At 48.1% G+C, this 25951-nt stretch overlaps 1 protein-coding gene across 2 annotated transcripts; it reads left to right on the top strand.

Annotated features, from left to right (window-relative positions):
- The first annotated feature begins 64 nt into the window (after window positions 1-64).
- On the top strand, window positions 65-23698 carry IDS (iduronate 2-sulfatase). 2 transcript variants are annotated; one of them, XM_064277684.1, is made up of 10 exons: window positions 65-279; window positions 1692-1828; window positions 2453-2630; window positions 6509-6597; window positions 8998-9198; window positions 10542-10712; window positions 14023-14149; window positions 16759-16932; window positions 18772-18954; window positions 21589-23698. In XM_064277684.1, the coding sequence occupies exons 1-10, from the start codon at window positions 180-182 to the stop codon at window positions 21648-21650; spliced, it is 1422 nt and encodes a 473-aa protein (XP_064133754.1). In that variant the 5' UTR covers window positions 65-179; the 3' UTR covers window positions 21651-23698. The 2 variants fall into 2 exon arrangements, with proteins under 2 accessions (XP_064133754.1, XP_064133753.1); XM_064277683.1 differs by having other exon boundaries at window positions 18772-23698.
- The last annotated feature ends 2253 nt before the right edge of the window (window positions 23699-25951 follow it).

Here is a 25951-nt window from a genome sequence, read left to right as displayed (position 1 = left end):
TGAGGGGCGGGGCGGGGGCCTCGCGCGCAGGCGCACTCGGCCCGCCTCGGCCTAAAGGGCCGGCAGCGGCCCCTTGGCGTAGTCCGTGGCTCTGATTCTCGCCGCGGCTGCGGTGGCCGCTACCTGGCCCCCCGGCCACAACCGGTCAGTGCCGCCTCGGGGCGCGGCCCGAAGCGGAAATGCCGCCGTCACCCGGCCAGGGCCTCTTCGGGGTCAGCCTGGTCCTGGCCTCCGTCTGCGCGGCCTTCGAGTCTGCGGCACTGGGGAGCTCGGCCACAGGTGTAGTCCCACGCCCACGTCAGGCTCGTAGGGCTCCCTGCCTCCCTCCTTTCCGGCCTACATCCATTCCTTGGTCCTAGTGTGTCTTCCTCCCTCCATCTATCCATTCTCACTCCACCCTTCCCTCCCTTCATCCATCCATCTTTCATCCATTTTTCCATGCATTCCTCCCTCCATTTTCCTTCATCCACCCCCCTTTTCCCTCCCTCCATCCATCCTCCCTTCCCTCCACTTCACTCCTTCCTTTCCTCCCTTCATCCATCCACCTTTCTCTTTATCCATCTAGCCATCCATCCTTCCCTCCATTTTTCTTCATCCATAAATCCACCTTTCCCTCCCTCCCCGTTTCCCTCCCTTCACCCGTTTTTCCTCCCATCCTCTCTCCATTTTCCTTCATCCACCCATCCATCTTTCCCTTCCTTCATTCATCTTCCCTTTTCTCCATTTTACTCCTTCCTTCTCTCTTCATCCATCTATCTTTCCTTCATCCATTTATCTTTCCATTTGTCCCTCCCTCCCTCCATTCTCCTTTATCTGTCCATATTTCCTTCCCTCCATTTTCACTCCTTCCTTTTCTCTGTTCATCTGTGTTTCCCTTCATCCATCCATCTTCTCCTCCATTTTGCTCCTTTTTCCTTCCCTTCGTCCATCCATCTTTCCTTTGACCATCCATCTTTCCCTCTGTCCATCTCTCCCTCCATTTTCCTTCATCCTTCCAGCCATATATCTTTTTTCTCTCTCCATCCATTCCTCCAGTTTCTTTCATCCATCCATCTCCCCTTCCCTCTGTTTTCACTCTTTCCTTCCCTCCCTTCATCTATTTTTCCCTCCTTCCATACATTCTCCCCTTCATTTTCATTTCTTTTCCCCCTTCGTTCATTCATCCATCCTTTCATTTACCCTTCCTTACCTTTTTTTACCTTCCTCTCCTTTTTTTCCTCCATCCTTCCATCCCTCCCACCACTCATTCTTTTCTCCTCCCTCCATTCTTCCCTCCTGCCCTACCTCCCTTCCCTCATCTGTCCTTCCCTGTCTCCATGAAACATCATTCCTTACCTCCATCTATCCTTATCTCTCTTTCTCCCTACCTCTCTCATTTCCTCCTACTACTCCTTTCATCCAGGCTTGAGGTCTAGTCAGAGCTTGATCCTGCCACCCAAGACTCGTGCTTCTACACACACCACTCCCCAACCCCCACTGAGGCAGAGTGTGGGTTTTATGTCCCCAGTGCGCCCCTTGCCCATGCCCTGCAGGGTAGCATGGGCACTGGCTTAGCTGGCTGGGCAGTGAGGTGCAGGAGCCAGCCTTGGGGCTCTCAGTACCCTCCGAGCACCTACGATAGGAATGGGAGTTCCATGTCAGCACGGTTGATCTCACTAAAGCCCGCCCCCCCTCCACTCCTTCCCAAACAGACGCTCTGAACGTCCTTTTCATTGTCGTGGACGACCTACGCACCACCCTGGGCTGTTATGAGGACAAGCTCGTGAGGTCCCCAAACATTGATCAGCTGGCATCCCGCAGCCTCCTTTTCCAGAATGCTTTTGCCCAGGTATGTCTGGGGACCCCAGGGCTGGGTGTGTGCCTCAAGTGTTGAGGGGGGTGGGGTCCCTTCATTATCCTTAGATGGCACTGATGGTGCTAGATGTTTCAGGGTTAGAGGGAACCATAGTCTGAACAGTGGTGGCTGAGAAAATCCACTTGGTCACTCACTAGGAAGCTTGTACACGCAAGAGTGCCCTTTCCTTGGAAGGCATGCTCTGGCCCCTGTGTGCTCAGGACAGTTCTGCCTAGCTCTCTTCCCAGGAAGTGATTGCCTGGGGCTCAGAAGGAAGGTTGCTGCAGAATACCACCTTTGGGCGAGTGCCACGGGGTGTTCCTCCCTGAACCCCCTCAAAGGGCTGCTCCCAGGATGATGTCTGCTCTGTGGGCCTGCAAGATGCTGTCACATAAAATTACCTACTGGTTGGTGGGAGCTGATTTCCTCCTTTTCTCTTCCGGGAAGACGTAGCTCTGGCAACTGGGTGAGGCCCAAATCCCACTGATTGGCTTTGAGAGCTGCATGACTCAACCCCCAAACTGTTGACTGAGGCCCTCAGGAGGTTGCTTGGTTACTTCTAGGTGACAAGTCTGTTTTTCTCTGAGGATGATTAACTTTGCTTCTCTTCCCTATCAGCAAGCAGTGTGCGCCCCGAGTCGCGTGTCCTTCCTGACTGGAAGGAGGCCCGACACCACCCGCCTCTATGACTTCAACTCCTACTGGAGAGTGCACGCTGGAAACTTCTCCACTATCCCCCAGTACTTCAAGGAGAATGGCTATGTGACCATGTCAGTTGGAAAAGTCTTTCACCCTGGTATGCCTTGGTGTCCAAAGTCTGGGCTCACTTTTGTTTTAGGCCCAAGCAGGGCAGCCCTCTCCTGGAGTTGAGGTGTCTTTGCAGAGGGCCTCTTCTAGCTGGGTGGGCACCTCATTAGCCACTGCTGCCTTTTTTAAAAAAAAAATGACTTTTCAGTGTAGCTTCGTGTTCTCAGCAGAAGTGAAAAAGGATAGGGGTCCTTCTTCCTCTCAGAAACTAACTGTGGAACTCTTTGGTTCCTTCAGAGCCTCGGGAGGTAGGAAGGGCACTGGGTGGGGAGGTGGGAGTGTGGAGCGCGAGCCGAGCTCTGACCTCCCCCATCTGCACCTCAGGGTTTGCCAGGGAAGTGAGGAGTCAGGCAAGAACATCTGAGGGCCTCCCATGTGGCCAGGGCTGCTGAGCTGACTTGTTGCCCACCATGTGGGTTAGGCCAGGGCCTTTAGTGTGCCTGACCTTGACCCTGCCTGATAAACAGGCTCTTTTTCATGGCACCATGGCAATGATGAAGCACAGACCAAATCATGAACATTTTTTCTGTTTATAAAAGTAGCGCATGTCCATTTGACAAAAAATTAGGAAGAAAGGAAAGTATAAATTAAAGGATATAAACTGCTTGTAGCCTCAGTGCCCTGAGGACAGCTGCATTTTGAGTTCCTCTATTCCGTGCAGATTATTTTTCTGATTTCAGGTCATCCCGTATGTGCCATTTTAGAGCCTGAAATTTTATAAAACATAAAATTGTTCCAGTATAGTTACTCTTGATGAAAAGACATTTTTAAAAAATTTTATTGTGGTAAATGAAATATATTTAAGGACACATTTGCCATTTCAGCCATTTTTATGTGTTCAACTCAGTGACATTAACTAGTAACCACTATATTTCTTTTGTCTGTGCATTTGCTTGTTCTAGACGTATCACGTAAGTGGGATCATTCAGTATTTGTCCTTTTTGTCTGGCTTGTTTTATTCAGCATATGTTTTCTAGGTTCACTCGTAGCATGTATCAGGAATTCATTCCTTTGTATGGCTGAGTAATACTCTGTTGTATGTATAGACCACGTGTTGTTTATTCATTCATCTATTGATGGACACTTGGGTTGTTTCCACCTTTTGGCTATTGCGAATAATGCTGCGGTGAACGTTAGTGTATATATATGTCTGTTTGAGTCCGTTTTCAAGTCTTTGGGGTATATTACCTTTTGGGGTATTTATATTCCACTTATGAGTGTAATTGCTGGGTCATGTGGTCATTCTCTGTTTAACTTTTTGAGGAACTGCCAAATTTTCCACAGCTATAGAAAGCCATTTCTTATGACGGGCAGTAGTCTACCATGCAGACACACCACAGTGTAGTCCACCACTGAACTGCAGGTGGTTCTGCTTCTTGCTGTCACATGTACTGCTGGCATGAGCATCTCTGGAAGCAGAGTGAACTGCTGATGGACAATGGCACTGGAATCTGGGACCTGGGTTCAAGTCCCATCTCTGTAAATTCTTAGCTGTGCATTTGACCTTGGGCAAATTATTCATTCTCTTTGAGCCTCAGATTCCTTGTCTGTGAAGCTGCCCTGATTACCTCACAGGTAGTGAATGTTGTGAGAGCACGCTGAAAACAGTGCTGTACAGGTGGCAGTGCTCACTAATACGGGTGACAACTTGAACATTTCCAGGAGCTTGTCTTTGCTTACTAGTTACGCTGACAGGCTCAGCAGCCTTCCAGAACCCAGCTGGCCAGCCCAGGTTGAGGGCAGTGCTCAGCCGGGCTAAATCGGGCCTGGCTTTGAATGTGAACGTGTCCGGTATTTAGGTGGTGCAGCCGAAAGCCTAACACAAATAGAACTTTCAGCAGTTTGGTATTCACCTCATGACACCCCTTCGTTGCCTGAGCAGAGCTGAAGAGAAGTGGTGAGCTTGGAGCGAGGAGGAAATACAGCAGGGGAGGAGAGGGTGCTTTGGGGAGGGAGGCCCAAGGGCTGTTGCCTGGCCTCCTTCCTGCTGACGGTTTGATCTCAGGATCAGGCACTAAGCCCCGTGTCCTTGCCAGAGAACAAAACCTTTTCCTGCTGTCCTTGTGTAAATGGTTTTCGACTGGGTCTTTGTTCTCAAGATCTTTTGCTGTCAGGAATGGGTCTGCTCAAGGGTGACAGCAGCCACCATTGAGTGCCAGGTATATGCCAGTCACTGTGCTGGCCACCTACTTCTTGATGCCTCTCAATGATTAAGGTGGGTTCTTACCATCGTCGTCATTTCCCGAGTAGGAAAGGGAGGTGCAGAGAGGCCAAGTAGCTTGCCTAAGATTGCTCAGGTGCTACAGGGCAGCACCAGGATTGGAACCCAGGTCTGCCAGCCCTGGTGTGCTGTTTGCACTCTGCTTGCTGTGACCCAGCCTCCTAGCCTCCCCCCATTCCTCCAGCCTGCCTCCACTGGTGCTTCCCAGTGGAGCCAAGTGTAACTCTGTTGGTGATGCCCTTTCTCCCTTGGTTCTGCCTGTGATACCTTCTCGGCCCCTCTTGGCTAATCCTCGGGGCAGCACTCTCCTTCAGATCCCTCCAAAGCCTCGTGGACCCCTAGAAGACCTCCTTTCCTGCCCTTCCTGGTCCATGCACCTCTGTGCTTGGGGTCTCCCCCACTCATATGGCGCTCCTGCTCTTGATAGCTGCCAGTCGATCCTTGGTTTCACCTGTTGGTATTTTGTCTGTCCAGGTAGGCTTTAGACTCCTAAGCTCAGGACGGGGTTTCTGCTTCTTGAAGGAACACTAAACTGGAATTGCTGAGGCCCAGCTTTGAGCCCTCCCCACTTATCTGACATCTGGTTGGCACTGTGCAAGGCCAGTGAGCTTCCCTGAGCCTGTGTGCCCTCACCTGTCAGATGACGGAATCCATGCCTCTGCTGTCTCCTTCACAGGGTGAGGCAAGGATCCAGGGATGGCAAGTCCAGAACTAGCTACAGTGTGGACTCTGAAAGGCTGGGCTACTGTAATGAATTGCCACAAAGTGGGTGACTTCAAACAAACAATTGCTGTCCAGTTAGTTCCAACTGTGTGTGAGAGTGGAACTATGCTCCATAGGGTTTTCAGTGGCTGATTTTTCAGAGGTAGATTGCCAGGCCTTTCTTCTGAGGCACTTCTGGGTGGACTCAAACCACCAGTCTTTCAGTTAGCAGCCAAGTGCATTAACCATTTGCATCATTCAGGGACTCCTAGCTTAAAACAACAGAAATTTAGTCTCTCACAGTTCTGGAGGCCAGAAGTCCGAATTCAGGGTATCAGCAGGGCCATGCTCCCCCTGAAGGCTCTAGGGGAAGACCGTTTCTTGCATCTTCCAGCTTCTGGTAGTCCCAGGTGCTCTTTGGCTTGTGGTGCCATAACCCAGTCCCTGCCTTCATCTTCACATGTCTGTCTTCACTGTGTCTGTCTTTTTATCTCATCTCATCTTGTAAGGACATCAGTCATATTGAATTAGGACTCACCCTACTCCAGTATGGCCTCATGTTAACTAATTACATCTCTAAGGCTCTATGTCCAGACAGGGCCACATTCATATGTACAGGGGTTAGAACTTGAACATATCTTTTGGGCGGACATAATTGAATCTATAACAAATTGGCTGGCTGGTCTTGCCCTTTTAGGCCTCTTCTGCAGAGCCTAACACAAATTGCTTAGGCTTTAGGGACCGGGAGGTCAGATGCTAATTATTCAACTTGAAACCTGGAGAGTTAGCTTTGGTGGGGCCTTCTCATCACCTGGCCTAAGCTCTTGATCTTATAGATGAGAAAACAGGTCTGGTTGTTTACAAAGTTTTACTTTTGGGTGGGAAGGAGGGCATTGAAAGACCCTTCATGTTTTATTTAAACGCTTTCTTTGTTTTCCCTCAAGGAATATCTTCCAACCACAGTGACGATTCTCCATATAGCTGGTCCATTCCACCTTACCATCCCTCTTCCGAGAAGTACGAAAACACCAAGGTAAGGATGTGAAGAGACCCATTTCTTGTCCAGCATGTGAAGGCTGACTGTCAGGGATATGTCATACTTTTTCCAGCTGTCTACAGTGAGGTGTGTGGGTTTACTTTGTGAGTAATGTCTTGACAGAGACACGTGTTGGGCTCTTTAGGATCAGGCCCGGCAGAGAGGTGGCTTCATTCCAAAGGCTGGTGAGTACTCCTTGTTCTAGAACCTTAAACTCTACTGTCTAAGATTCGTTTAGTGGCTCGTTGGTGCTCACTGTAGATAAGGCTCTGTGCTGGGGGTTGTGGCAGAGAGAAGAGACCTGTACCACAGGAGCCTCAGCCCAGATCAGAAAGAAGAAAGGCATGCTGTCTGTCTGCCCAGGGCCTGATGGATACATTCAGGCGCTGAGGCTGCTGGTGGGGGTTTTGCAGTTTTAGAGCATTGTGGAAACTTACTCTCGGCTCAGAGGACTTTGGTGTATAAATGAAACTAAAGCCTACATTTAAGGAACTCAGGAAATCAGCTGGAGAACCGAGACATGACATGCTCCTGGGAGGCTTTTGGAGACATTATGGGCAAGGGCGAGGATGTATTTTTTGGGGGTGGAGGGTATTCTCCATTCTTGACAGCTTTCCCTTTCAGAATACTGTGAAAGCTGAGGGCTGTGACCTTTGGTTTGTGACTGGAGTTGGAACAGAATGAGATCAAAAGCCCCATCTCCGTCTCTCAATTCCTGGATGCCTTCTTGCCACCTTTTAGCGGCCTCCCCTAGAAGCGCCGAGCCCCGCTCCCCAGCCCCCTTCTCAAAGCACTGGGTCTGACTATACCAAATCCCCCTTCAGTGCTGCCCATCGTGGGCGTGCAGAGGGTGAGCAGGTGGTCTGCAGTGTGGTGTCCTGCCAGGGGCAGGGTGGGCAAGGCGGGGCTGTGAAACGGCGCTCTTCTGGAGAGGGAGCAGCAGCTGCCACTGGCCCTGTTGGCTCCACGATGAGGAAGCCATAGTTGAACCTTACTTTGACCTTGTGGCCAGCATGGCTCCTTTGAGACATGAAGCAGTAGGTTCCGTTCTGTGCCTGCGTACCTGAGGATCCAGAAAGCCCACGGACTGTAAGGTCACCTTCTCCAGTTGGCTGGGACTGTGTCACTTACAAACCTTAGGCTGTCACTGAAATGGAAGACGGGTTTTTTTTTTTTTTGTCCAATTTAAAAAAATTGAGATATGATTCACATACTGTAAAATTTACTCATTTTAAGTGTACAATTCAGTGGTTTTTAGTGCATTCAGAAATATGTGCAAGCATCACATATTTTAGGACATTTTCAGTACCTCAAAAGAATTCCCATACCCATTAGCAAAAACAAAAGAATACCAAACGTGTTGCTGTGGACTTGATTCCAACTCATAGCGACCCTCTAGGACAGAGTAGAACGGCCCCATAGGGTCTCCAAGGTGGATTCAAACTGCTGACCTTTTGGTTTGCAGCCATAGCTCTTCACTACTGCGTCACAGTACCCATTAGCAGCCACTCCCAATTCCTCCGCCTCCCTTCGTCCCGGAGAACCATCTTCTCTACTTTCTGTTTCTATGGATTTGCCTGTTCTAGACATTTCACATCAGTGGAATCATACAATATTCTTTTTTTTGTCCGTCCATTCATCTGTTGATGGACATTTAGGCTGTTTCACCTTTTGGCTGTTGTGAGTAGAGCTGGCGTGAATGTCTGTATTCCAGTTTTTGTGTGGACATATGGGTTATTTCCCGAGAGTAAACACCTAGGGGTGGAATTGCCAGGTGACGTGGTTACTCTGTTTGACTTTTTGAGGGACCACCAGAGTGTTTTCCGCAATAGCTGCGCCGCCTTACGTTCCCACCAGCAATGGATGAGGATTCCGATTTCTCCACACCCTCGCCAGCACTTGTTATTGTCCTTTTTTTTTTAATAGCCATCCTAGTTGGTGTGAAGTGGTATCTCATGGTGGTCCTGATTTGAATTTTCCTAATGGCTATTGATGTTAAGCATCTTTCCATGTGCTTTTGGCCATTTTTATATCTTGTTTGGAAAAACGTGTGTTGAGCTTATTTGCCTGTTTTTTAGTTAGCTTCCTTGTCTTTTTAGAATTGACTTGTAGACAGCTTTATTTTTGATCATTAGTCTACTTGGGTTTGTTTTAATTGGTTATGATCTATCTGCAGACAGAGAATTAACTGCAAAAAGCACAGTGCTGGTGGATTTCTGGCCTCTCTCTGGAAAAGAAGAAATAGTTTTGTGGTAGTTCTACTTCTGATCTGCCTTTCCAGTCTGAATGACTGGCACTCAGTGGGCTAGCAGTGTGAACGTTAAATCCGTGGGTGCAGCCTACATGACTTCTACTTGTTGCACAACGAAGCTGACTTGATATATTTTGTTTTGAAAGACCTGTAGGGGGCAAGACGGAGAACTCCATGCCAACCTGCTTTGTCCCGTGGATTTGGTGGATGTGCCTGAGGGCACCTTGCCTGACAAGCAGAGCACCGAGCAAGCTATCCATTTGTTGGAAAAGATGAAAACGTCGGCCAGGCCTTTCTTCCTGGCTGTTGGGTACCATAAGCCACACATCCCCTTCAGATACCCCAAGGTGAATTGCTGGCTGAGGGTTGGTCCGGTACAACTGCTGCAGCTGTGTTTTTGAGAGAGGGTTGTGTACTGAGGGCGACCCCGTCCTGCTGTCCCCAGTCTCCAGGGATGCCCAATGGGCACTAGTGTCCCAGTGAAGTGAGATTTGATTCAGAGCTCAGGACCAAGAAGTGTCCTAGAACATGTGGAATTCTGTCAGAAACACTTGGCTTTCCACAAGGAACACTTTTCTTTCCTTGCCTTGAACTGGGTGAACAAATGTTGGGTTGGATGGTGAGATCATCGTAGGGCATGAGTCAGAGCTGATCACCAAAGCCTTCAATACGGGATGAGTCCTGGGGAACTATTCAGGGGGCTGGAAGCCCTTTTCAACAACTGTCTTTCCCCCAGCCCTGTCAGGTCAGACCCCTTGAACATGTCATTTAAAGCACATAGCCTTTGCCTTTCTAGAACCTTTCTCAGTTTTTCTCTATTGTGCTTTCCCTGGGGCCTGAGTCACCCATCCTTTGACTTCACGAAGGGTGCCCCTCATTTGTAACGTGAGTAGAGACTGCAAAAGATAGCCTGCTTCCAAGGCTGCAAGTAGTTTGCTTTCTTTGAGCTCAAAGGTTCACACCTTCCTAAAAGGAGCTGCCAGCCCCCTTGACAGAAGCCTGTGTGGCTCACCGCTCCTGCCTCTTGTGCAGAGAAGCGTTCACTGAGCAGGCCCGACTGCTCTTCTTGAAAAGGCCTGCTGACAAGGTTGGCTTCGAGAGCTCGATGAGAGTGGCTCCCTGAGTCTAGACTGTTGATCAGGCAGTGTGGCTCCTGCTGAACAACTCCTTTCCTGCTGGGTGCTGATGTGATCACTTCCCAGTAAAATCCCTGGTAGATGACATTCACATATGTTGTCACACTGTGAGCCCCCACTGGGGGAGGATTCTGGAGACTTGAGCCTGGCGACTCTCTGACTCCAGCACTGGCGCCGTTCCCCTTTGCTGATGGTGCCTTGGATCCTTTCTCTGTAACACATAAGAGCTGTGAGGATGACCTGTGCTGAGTCCCATGAGATCTCCTGGTGAGTTACCACTCCTGACATAGTCCCAGGGACCCCCAATGCACCCTTCCACACCTCTGCTAGTTGGAGGCAGGTGGGGACTGGGGCAGGAGGACAATGTTTGTATGAGGGGAGAGAGCTGTCACTGCTGTGTTTGTGGGAGACAAGTTGTGTGAGTTCGTTGCCATTGGCACCCTGTGAAGGTGACCTAAGGCCTGGCCTCCAGGTAGGGAGTGTTAGTGAGGGCTACCAGAAAAGGCACGGCACACTGAGGGTGACAGCCCATGCCTTTGTGTGCTCTCCCCAAGGAGTTTCAGAAGCTGTATCCCTTGGAGAACATCACCCTGGCTCCCGACCCCCACGTGTCTGCCGGACTCCCCCCTGTGGCCTACAACCCCTGGATGGACATCAGGCAGCGGGAGGATGTGCAAGCCTTGAATGTCAGTGTGCCCTATGGCCCCATTCCTGCGGATTTTCAGGTACTAAGGGCACATGTCGGGGACGTGTCCGGCACTGATGACGTGGTCTCATCGGTGAAGCCTGTTTTCCAGTAGACACCAATCAGTAGTGTCTTACTGAGAACTTTCTCTCTGCAGGTGTGGCACAGGGTGCTGGGAGGGGGCGTCCTATAGGTATTTGGGACATGGGCAGTGTCGGTGGCTGAAGAGCCTGCCCAGCAATCTCAGCTTCCAGAGAGGGGAGCATCCAGAGTTTGGTGACTTAGTAGATGTGAACATGGCAGATGCATATTCCAGGTGACAGTGATAGGTCATCAACTAGAAAGGGTGGGTGGCGTCCTTGCAGACCTGAATGCATGGTTTCCCAGTTCTTGTGGGTCCCCTCTGTGGGAGGTCTACATGGGAGCCTGTCACTCTCAGAGGTGGCCTGGTGAGTGGGGTCTTGGTGCAGAGGGAGCTGGGGCACCACCATAGCCAGTGCCAGCCAGCTGTGATGTCTCATGTGCCTTTGCTATGACATGGGGGTGGAGCAGCCGTGGAGTTAGAATCTTCATGTTGACCAGTCAGCGGCTGTCTTAGTGTCCTAGGGCGGCTGTAACAAGTGGTGGCTTTCAAGAACAGAAATTATTTGTCTCACAATTCTGGAAGCTAAAGGTTCAAATCAAGGTCTAGGCCGTGTGGATCCTTCTGGGAGCCTCTCTCCTAGTTGCTGCCTGCCATCCTTGGTGTTCCTTTGCTTAGGGACAGGTCATCACATAGCATCTGTCTTGCCATCCTCGTCCTGTCCTGGTTCTCCTCCTTTCCCGTGCCCACCCTTGCCTGCCCTGTTGTCTTCTTCCCTGCGTCATGGTCCATTTACTCTTCATCTTCCTCTTCTCGAGCTTTTGCCTCCCCACCTGCTAAGTGTCCTGTCACCCAGGTCAGCACAAGTTTTGTGGACAAATAAAATTGATCCCGTGTGGGTCTGGCTTTCTCTGAGCTTTGCACTGCTTTCTTGCTGTTGACCAGCCCTGCTCCTTCTAGTGTAGTCTGCTTCCCAGACTTCTTGCTAGCCTGCCTGAGCCTCCTCCATTCCCAGACTCCATAGTCAGTGCCAGGCCCCATTGTGCCGTTTCCGTCCTTTTCCCCTGTCCAGCTCATCTGAGCCCTGCTGGCAGATGACTCCTGGAACTTTCCCTCCAGCTCAGGTGGCGTTCCTGATTTTTATACCTGCATGTGTACCTGCCTGCCAGGGCCATTCCCAGATGTTGCCCCCTCTTCCTGGTCCCCGTCCGATGCAGTAAATTGTACACCATCTGAACTGGACACCTGGAGTCCACCCTTGGATTCCTTACTCACGGCCCGGATCCACCCCCACGCCCCGTTCCTACTGGATCTCCCTAAATTCCTCCCCAGTCGGCAAGGTCCTCTTCATCCCGCAGTCCATCTCTCTGGACCACTGTGGCAGGTGTTTCCTTGGTTCATTCATTCAACACCTGTCTGTTGAGCACCCACAACAAGCCTAGCACTGATCGGGCCCATTTTGTTTGGAGCCAGAGCTCCTTACTAACCTGCGGCTTGATGACTCAGTGATAGCCTTGGCCTCCAGCCCTGGGATGGCCTGCCTTCCCAGCTCGCTCCCCTACTTCTCTCCCTCCCATCACATTCTCCAGCCTCACCAGCCTGCTTACTGGCCCCAACCTCGCCTACTCTGTGGGACTTCATGTGGTTCCATGTGCCATATCCCTGCTTAGTGTCCTACCTGCATTGTCTGACTTGAAACTCCTACTACCGTTCAGGCCTCTTTTCTAGTGCTTCTCCTCTGTGAAGCCTTCCTTGATTTCCCTAGGGCTCATTCTCCTGGGTCGTCCCTGGCCCCCACCAATAATGTCTGCCTTTTCTCGTCTCCATGCCTACGCTCTCTCTCAGGGCCCAGCACATGAGGGGGTGAAGACCTTTGAATAGGACACAGTCATCCTGACAGATGTCTTTGGTCCCCAGGAGGACCAACATTCACCACGTTACAGACTGGAAACTACCAGAAAGTCTCAGTAGGCCAGGGTTCACCACAAGTCTTGTAAATGGTTAGCTGGATATCTGTTCTCTTCACTGCGCGGGGAGAGCGGGTGAGTCTTGTGATCACCCTCACCCTGGTGGTGATGAGAAGCCTCAGATGGGGCCAGCTCATAAGGCAGGGCTGATAGGTCAGTGGTTCCTTTGCCTCTCACCCTGAGGTGGTTAATCTCCTTCCTGATCATTCGTGAACAAGGCTGGGGGCAAACCTTGTGCATAACCTTGTGTTTGGTTCCTGTGGCCTCCATAACAGTACCACAAAGTGGGTGACTTGAAAATGACACAGATTTATTCTCTCACAGTTCTGGAGGCCAGAAGTCCAGGTGTCAGCAGGCCATGCTCTCTCTGAAGGCTCTAGGGGAGGAGTCTTCCTTGCCTCTTTTCTAGCTTCTGGTGGTTACTGGTAATCCTTGGCGTTTCTTGGCTTGTACATGCATCATGCCGATCTCTGCCTCCATTGTCACGTGGCGTTCTTCCTGTGTGTTTCTGTGTCCAAATTTCTCTCTCCTTAGAAGGACACCAGTCATTGGATTAGAGCCCAGCTTAATCCATTATGACCTCATCTTACCTTGATTACATTAGCAGAGATCCTATTTCCAAATAAGGCCATGTTTACAGGTCCTGGTGGTAAGCACTTGACCATATCTTTTGGGGGGACACAGTTCAACCCACGTCAGCCTGGCTGCTCCCGAGGTCCCTGTTAGGTTCTGGGACGTGAAGTGTGCGCTGCTCTCTTGTCCCTCCATTGCTCTTCGTCTGCTTGCTGGGAGTTTGCTAGAAATGTGCTACATGTGATGGCTGAGCTGCGATCTGTGATGACCAGCAGTTGCCGTCATGTGCTGGGTTAGGAAGAGGTCAGAGGAAAGGCCCCCTGAGGGCTGTGTTGGTCCCTCTGTGTCAACCCACCTCAGAGCATGTATGGGCCAGTGTCTGAGGGGGCTAGGGCATCAGTGTCTGCATCCATAGCCATCTTCTGGGACCTGGAAGAATATGTGAGGGAGAGAGGAGGGGGCATCAAGTGGCACATGCATCTATTTGGATCTGTGCCCCAAAGTGAGAAGCTGATGAGCTTAGAAAGGAATCTGACTTGCAGACCTGCGGGTTTTGCTGTGACGCTGCAGGCATGCGAGGGGGTGCAGATGGTAGGGAAATGCACTCCGCGTTTTGGCTGATGGTGGGGGGTGGGGCGCTCAGGAGAACATACCCGGGGTATGCCATGGCGATTGGAGTTGGCAGCCACTCTCATCATTCTCATTATTTATTGTTTTTAAATTTGCAGCGGAAAATCCGCCAGAGCTACTTTGCCTCGGTCTCGTATTTGGATACACAGGTCGGCCACCTTCTGAGTGCTTTGGATGATCTTCAGCTGGCCAACAGCACCATCGTTGCATTCACCTCCGATCACGGTGAGCATTTGGAATGCCCTGGCGAGTCACTCAAAGCGTCTGAACTTGGCGGTGAAAAGTGCTGTTTCTCAGATTGCCCTAAGTAGAGGAGTGTTCTCCTTTGTGAGTCAGTGGTGCCCAGGATCAGCTTGTGGCCTGGGGCCTCTAGACAGAGGCAGGGCCTCTTTTGGGTCAGAGGTGGATCTTGCATGCTTGGGTGGTGGAGGTAGGTGGCTGGTGGGGAAGTGTAACAACTATTTTTTCCTTGGTGAACTCAGCACGGACCCTCCATATGTGTGGGGAGCTCTTCCAACCCCCACTTCTAAGATAGAGGGTTGGAAGACTTTTGGTTCTTTCCTGGAAGATCCAAAACAATCCCAGCAGGGCCCTCAGACCTGGTCCCACCCTTCCCACCCCCATCCCTGCTGTCCTCTCTGCCAAGACCCTGGGGTTCTCAACTCTTTGTCTCCTCTCAGGCTGTATCCTACTTTTTCCAAAAATGGAACTGAGATCATCCAAGTAGTAGGAAAATCCTTCCTCATTCCCAAGCACTGGGGCCACAGGGGGGAAGGTCTCTGCCGGAGATGTGGAACGAATATGGGTACTGATGAAGTGGAATTTTACCCGAGCCTTTTGCTAGAGAAATCCTCCCACGCTTTTATGTTCTAGAAAACGGCAAGGCTCACTGCAAGGAACTGGCTAAGACTGAATGGTTTACTGTGTTTGAATAGCTTTAGTTTCCCCTTCTTCATCCGTCTCTCCTTTCTCCTGGGTCTCCCAGGACCCAGGTGACCTTATCATAAAAAAGGAAAACGTTCCGAGCAGACTGGCCCTAATTAAAACTTCCGTACACCACTCACCAGCTCCCCTGAACTCTCCTCTAGGACGCTTGCAGCCCTGGGCCTCAGTGGAGTGGACTTCAGACACAGGCCTAGTGTTTCTCTCCCTCCGCACTGCAGTGGTACCCTTCCCTGACCTTGTCCCTGTCCCCTCTCGCACAACTTCCTTTTCAATAAAAGTCATCTTTGCCTGTTTTAGCATTGCCCAATGCAATTTTTTCTCTGACAGTTAGGGGCCTGCCTTGCTTGATTACCGATCAGTAAGAGGTCCCTCTCCACTGCGGTCTTCTCGGGAGAGCACTGTTGACACAGAAGAGGTTCCAGCCCTGTTCTGGGGACCAGAGTTGGTGTTGAGTCAGCTCCGACTCATGGCGACCTTATGTACAACAGAACAAAACGTTGCCTGGTCCTGCGCCTTGTTCTCTATCGTTAGTATGCTGAGGTCCATTTTTGCAGCCACTGTGTATTTTTATTGAGTGCCTTCCAACCTGGAAACCCTGGTGGCGCAGTGGTTAAGTACTATGGCTGCTAACCAAGAGGTCGGCAGTTCGAATCCATCAGGCACTCCTCGGAAACTCTACGGAGCAGTTCTACTCTGTCCTGTAGGGTCGCTATGAGTCGGAATCAACTCGATGGCACTGGGTTTGGTTTTTCGGTTTGGCCCTCCAACCTACGGGACTCATCTTCCAGTACTATGTCAGACGATGTTCTGTTTGATCCATAGGATTTTCCTTGGCTAATTTTTGGAAGTAGATCCCCAGCCCTTTCTTCCTAGTCCATCTTAGTCTGGAAGCTTCTCAGATCTGTCCACTGTGGGTGACTGTGCTGGTATCTGAATACTGGCGGCATAGCTTCCCGCATCAGAGCAACACGCAAGCCCCCACAGTACGACAGACTGACAGATGGGTGGTAGCTTGCTGTAATATGCGCTGTCCTAGTCCAAATGCCAGCAGATGTGGTTGTCATGAGTAAGATACACATTTATTTAGAAGTCTTGAATCCATGCCGGCTTCTTTGTCTTTTTTTGGAACACTTAATACTAAATCTATATTCTCTGTCTACACATATTTTTGTATCAAAAAGAGTGCTCAAACGTTAAAAAGACTGGGAATATATAACTTGGAGTAGCCAAGAGAGTTGTGAAACAGATGTGTTAAATCGGGGTTAAGAATGTGGGATCAAAAGTGGTATTTTTCTGTCTCGTATATTTGTGAGATGGAATTGACTGAATGGCAACAGGTTTGGCTTTTGGGTGTGGTATATCTTAATAATTGAGCAAGATGTCTTTGTCTTTTTTGAATGTGAGCTATCGTGCCGTGGTCTCAAAGCTCAGTTTTTGGCGGTACATACCCAAAGGTGAAAACCTGAGCCTGTGGGATGTAAGTGAAGAGACAGGACAGGGTAGTGGGGGCACTATGGCTTCAGGGGTCCCCACGCAGTCAACAATGAGCCAGTCTTAGCAGGGGAGTGGTGTCTGTGTGGTGCCCACGGGTCCCCCGGGGCCCAAGGTGGGTGCATAATGCTGGTTGCTTATTAAAAGAGGATAGATTAGTTTTGGAATTTAATTTTGTTTCTTTTAAAGGTTTCATCCATCACAGCAAATGTCTGGCTTTGTGTAAAGCGATACTCAGGTGAAATCACTCATTTTGTGGTGATTTTAGAAGAATTTCTTCTAGGCAATGAGTTCTTACTTCTTCTGGTTTTTACAACATGAAATGAAATGGTGTCTAACGTGCACAAGCTGTGATGTGATTATCTGTTTTTTGTCCCTCTGTGCTTTTTCTGCAACAGGCTGGTCTCTTGGTGAGCATGGAGAATGGGCCAAATACAGCAACTTTGACGTCGCTACTCGCGTGCCCCTGATGTTCTATGTTCCTGGAAGAACGGCTTTGCTTCCAAAGGCAGGCGAAAAGCTTTTTCCTTACATCGACCCTTTTGATTCCATCTCAGAATTCAAGGAGCCAGGTACAAAATATGCTAGAGTGAAATACATTGCTTGAGCACCTGGCTGCTAACGGGAAGTTCTGTGATTTGAACCCGCCTGCCACTCTGTGGGAGAAAGATGCGGCAGTCTGCTGCTGTAAAGATTACAGCCTTGGAAACCTCAGGGGGCAGTTCTACTCTGTCCTGTAGGGCCGCTGTGAGTCAGAATTGATTCCATGGCGCACAACAACACGAACGAAATTGAATCATAGTCCAAGGTGCCACACAGTGCACGCCCTGGCCCGGTGTCATTTTGACAAGGTTCCATTTATTTTTTGTCTTGTTGCTTGTAGTTTTGGTGTAATCTCTAAACAAACCATTGCTTAACCCAGTGTCACTAAGGTTTATTCCTCTGTTTTCTTGTAAGAGATATGTACTTTTAGCTCTTACATTTAAGTCCTTCATCATTTTGAGTTGATTTTCATATATGGTGTGAGCTAGAGGTCCAGCTTCACTCTTCTACATGTGGAGGTCCAGTTGTCCCAGCACCATTTGTTGAAGAGACAAATTTAAATTTTAGTTGATTAAAATCAAAAGTTTAAAGAGAAGATGCCAGTCACACTGACCACAGTTCAAGTGCTCGTTTGCCGTGTATGGCTAGGGGCTACCATAGTGGACAGCACACATCTGCAACATTTCCATCACAGCAAAAAGCTCCATTGAACAGAGTGCCCTAGGTGATCGCTGATTTCGAGCTGGTTCCACTTGGCTGTGGCAGGTTCCTCCTGTGAGCTATTTCTCTAGAGACTTGTCCAGAGGTGAGCAAAGTATGCTTGGTTTAAGAGTAGAGTAGGGCGTGTCACCACAGAACTTGGTATAATCTGACCACTCTCACTGTCTCCACTGCCACCACCTTGGACCAGGCTGCTACCAGCTCTTGCTGGCTTACAGCTTGCGCATGGTCTCCTTGCTGTGCCCTTGCTCGTCTAGAGTATTGCCTCCTCACAGCAGCCAAAGTGATCCGTGGAAGGCCCACGTCAGGACATGTCACGGCCCTGCTCTAGAGCCTCCAATGGCTCCCCCGTGTCACTCTGAGGTGACGTCCTTACAGTGGCTGACAAGGGCCTTACGGGATCTGGCCCCCATCATCTCACTGACTTCATCGTCTTGGAAGTGTCCAGGCTGGTTGTCTTGTACAGGGTCCCGTTTGTGACCTAGTGTCCTCCCATTGTGTCACATCAAGGGCTACTTCATGGCATCTGGTCCCACTGTTAGTGGTTATGTGGCATCAGCCAGATTCTTGACATTGTAAAGGAACCTTTTTAAAATTTTTTTTTCATTTTATTTACTTCTTTACTTACAAATCAGCTGTCTAGAAAACACAGTTGGGCAGTATAAACAAACCCATAAAGATCCAGAAAGGCCAGAATGATGGTCCAAAGCCAAGATCAGTTTGACCAGGGATCAACATCAAGTGCAGGATTTAGATCTTAATGGTGAATCAAATGCAGAAGTCCAGAAAGGAATAATCTGTGGACTCAGAATATCTTGTTCCCTAGCAGACTTTGCCCAGTGGTTTTGGCATCCATTGATGATCCTTGCCCGGATCAATTTTTACAGCAGTTGTAGTAAAAGTAAAATAGTTTTAAAAAGTGCCAGCAGGCCAGGGCCACCTTAATGTTGCATCCTGTTTTTGGGTGAGTAGGTAGTGGAGGGGGAACTGCTGAGTTGGTCTTGCTTTTAAAATTCTTTGGCTAAAAGAAATTCTGACAAGGAAAAAGAAAAAACGTGTGGGGCCCAACCAGGCTGGTTCTCTCCTCATTGGCTGTGTGGCAGGCTTCTGGAACATAATGGATTCTGCCATGTTGCTTCCTGTTTCAGGCGGGCAAGCCGTGGAAATCGTGGAACTTGTGTCTCTCTTCCCCACACTCGCTGGACTGGCGGGACTGCAAGTTCCACCCTGCTGTCCCGTTCCCTCCTTTCACGTTGAGCTGTGCAGAGAAGGCCAGAACCTTCTGAAGCATTTTCAGTTCCATGACTTGGAGGAGGATTTGGACCTCCATGGTAATCCCCGTGAGTCCATTGCTTACAGCCAGTACCCTCGGCCTGCAGACTCCCCTCAGTGGAATTCTGACAAACCAAGTTTAAAAGATATAAAGATCATGGGCTATTCTATCCGTACGATAGACTATAGGTATACTGTATGGGTTGGCTTCAACCCTGAAGAATTTCTGGCTAACTTTTCAGACATCCATGCAGGGGAGCTCTATTTTGTAGATTCTGACCCGTTACAGGATCATAATGTCTATAATGACTCCCAGGGTGGAGAACTCCCCCTATCATGGATGCCTTGAATTTTGCTGACCACAGAGCACAGGCGTTATGTGCTAGTGAGACATGGCATTAGAACTGGTAATTTCGTGATCACTTCTAATATTGGAAACAACCCAAGGGGTGGACAATCAAAACATGTACCAACCATTTGGCCTAAGAATTTGTTAAACAGCTAAACCTTTCAATTTAATCTTCATTAATTTAAAATTGAACGAATAAGTGCTAAGTGAACAAACTTAAAATTATGCCATACCTTTAGATACCATTGAAACATGAGGTAATTTTCAGTAGCCCAGGATGTAGTTCTTTTTTCCCTAAAGAGAAAAAATAATCAGAAAGGCAGGTGGTAGTAACGAGCTTAGTCTTTCATCATCTACAAAAGGGATGGAATACTTACAGCTAAGATTTACAAATGTGTTGCAGCTGATGAGGAAACGGAATTACCCACCTTCTTAAATAAACAGCTAATGTAGTCCTGTACTGAAATCGGAATCATTTTTAGTAATCCTTTTCTTTGCAAATGCTTCAGTGTTTCAGAGTAAAAGGTTTGTGAAACAAAATACAGTGAATTATATTGTTACTGTAGTGTAGTAAATTGTAACCAAAAGGGCAAGATAGTATATTAAAAGATGGCTTCAAATCAGTAAAATTTCAAAGACAGATATTGTTCCCGTTTTGTTCACTAGCTAGCCCACTGTCAAGGCATATATGGTAACACAAGGTCCTCTGAGCAGTTACGCGTCTGGCAGCAGCCTTTTCTACTTGAGTGAAGGGGCTGATTGCTCTCTTCTGGTCCTGAAGAAGCTCACCTCTCTTCTGGAAGCCTTGGCTTTCATAGACAGGCTCCCTCTGCTGCCTCTTTCTCGTTCTACATTCCTGTTAGTGCTCTCATCACTTCCACTTTGATTTTTTCAGTTCAGTCTGTAAATTCCTCACACTGTATTTTCAGTGTATTTAGCTTTATCTCTTCCTATGCAGCTGTTTCTTGCTCCTGGTTGACTACAATATGTATACTTCATCCTTTTTCTGTCACTTGATTTATGGGAACATAAATTTTTTTTTTTTTTTTTAGTATCAGAACCCTCCAAATTTCTCTCTTGATGAAGTTGTAAGCTGAGTTGTGCCGGGAGAGAGTACAGGGACGCCTTCCTCCAGCTGCATCTTCTTGTTCACTGTGTGACCAAAGCCACCCACAGGGTCCACATGGGGCCTCTTGCATGGCCATCTGTCTCTACTGGAAGTGCTATATGATGGTGTGGCCCCAGAATGCTTCGGTTCTCCATAGGCTTTCCTTTCTTTGGCCTGCCTTTCCAGATCTCTCCTTTTAGATGTGAAGGCAGCATTTCCCATTCTTCTAAACCGTCTTCTGACTTGTGGTTGCTTTTTGTGGTCTTGACGGGGAACCCAAGTTAGAGCTGCTTTTTGTTTCCTTTTGCCTGTCTCTGACATACATGGGGATGAGCGGCCACTTTCTGACATCAGATATCAAGGCTACCACAGTCCTTATCTCTGTTGCTTCATGTAACCTTTCTTCAGGTCTGCTGAGCTGAATGTATTTTATTAACGGCTCTCTAGTCACGAGTCAGAATTGACTCACTGGCAGTTGGTTTGGTCTTTGGTTTTAGTCACTTTATTTGTAGAAATCACCATTTCATTTGAGCAGGAGTTTGTTTATTCAGTTTAGTTGAAACCAGAGTGATCCCAGAAATTCTGAGTGGGCCTAGGTCAGTGGCTCACAAACATGAGCACGCATCAGAACCACCTGGAGGGCTTGTTAGAATGCAGTACACTGGGCCTGCCCACAGGAGTTCTGATTCAGTGGATCTAGGGTGGGGCCTGAGAATTTGCATTTCTTAAAAACTCCAGGGTGATGATGCTGATCCAAGGACCACACTTTGAGAATCACTGCCCTAGGTCTCTGCTCTCTGATACGGGAGCCACTAGGCACATGCGGCTCTTTACATTAAGAAGAATTTTTCTTCCCACTGGCCTCCTTCCCCCAGCTCCTGGTAACCACTGAATCTCTTTTGTCTTGATGGATTTGCCTGTTCCAGATATCTCATATAAGTGAGTTCATATACTGTTCGTCCTTTTGTGTCTGCCTTCTTTCACTCAGCTTATGTTTTCAGGGTTCACCCACGTTGTGGCCTGTATCAGAACTTCATCTCTTTATGGCAGTACCACATCGCGTTTAGCCATTCGCCTGTTGATGAGCTCTTTCCACCTTTTGCCTATTGTGAATAACGATGCTGTTAACATTGGTGTACACTTATCTGTTTCAGCCTCTGCTTTCAGTTCTTCTGGGTATATACCTAGGAGTGGAATTGCTGGGTCATATGGTAATTCTATGTTTCACTTTTCTAGGAACCGCCACACTGTTTTCCACAGCACCTGTACCATTTTACATCCCCTCCAGCAGTGGATGAGGGTTCCGATTTCTCCACATCCTCGCCAACCCTGGTTATTTTCTGTTTTTTCGCTAACAGCTATCCTGTTGGGTGTGAAGTGGTATTTTGTTGTGGTTTTGATCCACATTTCCCTGATAACTAATGATGTTGAATTTCTTTTCATATGCTTTTTGGCTATTTATTTGTATATCTTCTTTTGAGAAATGTCTATTCAAGTCATTTGCCCATTTTGAAATTGGGCTGTTTGGTTTTTTTGTTCCTGAATTTTGTACCCTTCTGTGATAATATGGTTTCCAAATATTTTCTCCCTGTTCTATAGGTTGCCTTTTCACTTTTCTTCATAATGTCCTTGATGCACAAAAGCTTTAATTTTGATGAAGTCCAGTTTATCTAATTTTTTCTTCATCACGTTTGCTTTTGGTGTCGTATTTCAAAAACCATTACCTAACACCGTGTCACTACGGTTTACTCCTATGTTTTCTTCTATTTATGATTTTTAGTTCTTATATTTACGTCACTGATCCATTTTGAGTTAATTTTCATACGTGGTGTGAGGTACGGGTCCAGCTTCATTCTTTTGCATGTGCACAGCACAGATGTAGAATGTTTCTGTCACGGCAGAAAGCTCTATTGAACAGAGTTGCCCTAGATTATCGCTGATTTTGAGCTGGATCCACCTGGCTATTGCCATGTTCCTTCTTGAGCTGTTTCTCTACCCTGTGTTTGCCCCAGAGGCTTGTCTGGAGATGAGTGAAGTATGCTTGGTTTAAGTGTGGAGTAGGGAGTGTCACTATGGCAATTGGCCTCTTCCTGTTCACTGCCATTGCCATTGCCATTGCCATCACCCCAGCCCTCTTCCCTCCTTTCCAAGTAGTTTACCTCCCCTCTTCTTCCCTCCCTTGTTCCCAAAGGAATCCATGTGTCTTCCTAGAATCCCTCTTTAATTTTTCCTTTGAGAACACCGTCAGTGCCTACTACTGGGTCTAGACGACCTCCTCAGAGCAGTCCGAGTCTTCCCTTTATCCCACGATGCCCCTTTCCTTGGAGACCAGCTCACCACTGGTCCCTACCTACCCTTGCAAATTCCTCCCTCCCCCAGCTCCTAGGTGACCCGCCCCCCTCCTCTTTTCACCAGTTCATTCATAACCATTTTCATAACTCAGCTCCTGCCCCCCCACCATCCCCAAGAGGCTGAGGTTTTTGTGACTCTCTATCTAGACTGTACCTGGAATGAAATGAGCGTTGTGAAAGAATCTGTGTTCATCTTACTTGAAAAAGGGTGTTTTTTTTCCTGCTTATAAAATTGATGTGTTACTTATGGAAAATTTGGAAAACACAAAAGTAGTAAAGGGTAAAAAAAAAATGTTTTAACCCTGAGATAATCGCCTTTTTTTTCTTTTTTGGTGTGAATTTTTATATTGTGATGATACTGTGTTCTCTGTCATGCAATTTCATATCCTTATTTTTTTTCCACTATCACTTAGGTACTATCTGTGGCTATAGATTTTTGCAGAGATACTTTATTTTATTGTGTAGTTTTACCATAATTTACTTTATCTCCTAATTATTGGAAATTTAAGTTATTGCCAACTTTTCAGTGTTGTAAATGATGCTGTGAGGGACAACTTTGGGGATAAAATGTTTTTGTGTATTTCAAGTTCTTTCCTTAGGATATAGTCTTAGTGCCCACTGGGCTCCTATCCCTACATGCTTGCTTACTGAGGAGAGTCAAACTGAAAAATCAAGCAACTAAGTATAGAAATAAAGGCATAAAACAAACACAAACAAACAAACCCTACCATAATAGGTGAAAGTGGTGGCCTGTTTTACTTTCTAAATCGTACTTAGTAGTGACCTTGATCATTGTTCTCTCCCTGTGATTGTTGGGCGTTTGGATTTCCAGCTGTGTGCATCTGCCTTTTAGGTGTGATTATGGGTTTCACTTTTTTAAAGTAATCAAATGAATTGATCTTTTCCTCTGTGACTTTTCTTCCTGTTAAACATGGAACCCTCCCCACCCCTGCCAATCTGGAGATTGAATAAATAAATCATTTTGCTTTGCCTTTTTTGTGGTTTGGTGGTTCTTCTTAACTTACCCTGTCTCTCCACTCCATTTTCAGATTAGTTATATGCTCATTGTGGAAAATTTAGAAGCAGAAAAATGGTGAGGATGAACAGAGTCCCACCCAGAGAGTGGCCACCTTTAACCCACGTGTATTGCCTGCCACTCTTTTCCCCACCCACACGATTATGCAGAGATCGGGCCATTTCTGTCTTCACTGAGCTGAAATAGCCCACTGTGGTTGAACCTGCTGTCAGCCTAGCCCTAGCCTGCTGCAGGGCACCTGCTGTCTCCCTGGCTCTCCTGGTCAGTCCCCTCTCTTCTGGTCGTGGGACTTGAAGCAGAGAGGGCTGTCATTCATCAGTGCGCTCAGATGGACCACAGTGTCATCACTGTGGATAAGAGCCCTCACTGTGGGGGAGGGGGCAGATGCTAGTTTCCTCTCCAGTGTCTGAAGAAGTACAGGCAGTGTGAGGTGGTGGAAGCCTATTCTCGAGGGTTTTTATTTGGCATCAGCATTTCTTTACTCCATGTTCTGCTCGAGACTGTTGTCAGCTAGGATGCTGATCACGGGATGAAAAGGTGCCCCTGTCTGATTCTGAGTTCCAGGCGATGGCCCTAGGCTCCTGATGGGGGAGTGTCTGTGCTGGAGGAAACAGCCTCTGGCCGGGTGTCTGGGAAAGCACCTGCAGGTGCCTGGGTGTTGCATCGATGAGCCAGAGGCTGCCTCTGCGTATTACCCCACCTCAGTTGTTTACTTCTGTATAGGCCTTTAGCTTCCAAAGCCCGCTGGTGCCAAACTCATGTTTGTACATATCCAGTTGTTTTAAAAGTAGTCCAGTAAGCAGATGCTTAGCTATTTAAGGCCTGCCTGCTTTGTATATCTCAGGAAACTGCACGCAACATCAGCTAGCCCTAGGTAAGATAAACCATGCAGTCATAAAGACCCGCAGGCAGACTCCCCATCTTGCTGAGAGGGACTTCGTTGCTCTCCCTGGGCGTTCTCCTGAACTCTTCCCTTTCAGGTGCCCCTCTGTCAGCTTGTGCCTCCGTAAATAGCTGGTTGCGCAACACTGCCATCTTGTGGTCATATCCTTCTCCTCGCTCAGCCCCGAGCTTCCTGGAACTCATCACACTGGCACGGGTCACCATGGCACGGCCAGCAGGAACCAAGCTTGCCATGTAGTGTGCTGGGCACATGCTAGGAAGCAAGAATTAGGGCAGGGACGAAGCGAGGAGCAAGGGCCAGGGCTTAACTGGTTGCGCTTCTTACTATCTGTAAAAGTCAGGGACCGTGAGAGGGTTTGGAGCAGAACTGAGGCTGGTGTTTACAAAACCCTTGTCCTAATTTATTGTCCTTTCAGGTGTGTGTTTCAGAAAGAACCTTTTGCGGGTGATTTATGTTCAGAAGTCATTATTTACTGAACAGGTTTTATGAATTCATCTTCCACAACATTGAAAAAACACACACCCTTGTATTTGTGTTAAGTGCAGCGTGAGTTATTGTACGAATAAATCATATTAAATTGCCATTACCATTGCGTGTGCAATTCTTGCTGCTGTTTCTGTACTGTTTGATGCTGCCTTAAACTAAACGACACCGTTGAACAGACCTTGATACCATGGTAGAGATATATGCCGAAGTACTCCACCTGTTCCTTCCTGTGTGAGGGCAGGGCAGTGGCTGTGCTGGGGGCTTTCTGACGGAGTTGGACTCTTTTTTTTTTTTTTTGGTGGTGGTTTTAATAAAATTTTAAAGAGCTATTTTGGAGTAAGTTTCTCCTGGACATGAAGTAAAAATAGTCTTATCCAGCTAACAGGTACTTCCCAATTAATCCAGACAAGAGGTTGAATATTTAAGAGTGCCTGACTCGACGGCACTGGGTTTGGCTTTTTTGTTTTTGGTTAAGTAGAGGGAGACCTGTCAGACCAGACCCTATGGAAGCAACATCACAGCAAGCAGGACGATCCCACCCCAGCCCTCCTGAAAGCCCAGCACAGCCGATAGATCTGCAGTTAACATAGATCTGCAGTTAACAACCAGCAGCCTTTGTAAAGCACCTGCAGCTTTGATGGAAGCCGAGAATGTGGTTTCCAGGAGAAAGGCTCATTCACATCAATAAGTGAATGGTGGGATCATTGGGCCACCCTGAAAGCTTGCCAGTGAAGTGTTACTGCATAGTTCAGGCTGCCTTTCTGAGGTCTGTTCACATTGCATGCAGTCCCCTGTGGTATTTCAAACCCCAGAAGTTGGATT

Source organism: Loxodonta africana, chromosome X (assembly GCF_030014295.1).
Source record: "Loxodonta africana isolate mLoxAfr1 chromosome X, mLoxAfr1.hap2, whole genome shotgun sequence".
Lineage (NCBI taxonomy): Eukaryota > Metazoa > Chordata > Mammalia > Proboscidea > Elephantidae > Loxodonta > Loxodonta africana.
This window is presented reverse-complemented; position numbering and strand designations above follow the sequence as displayed.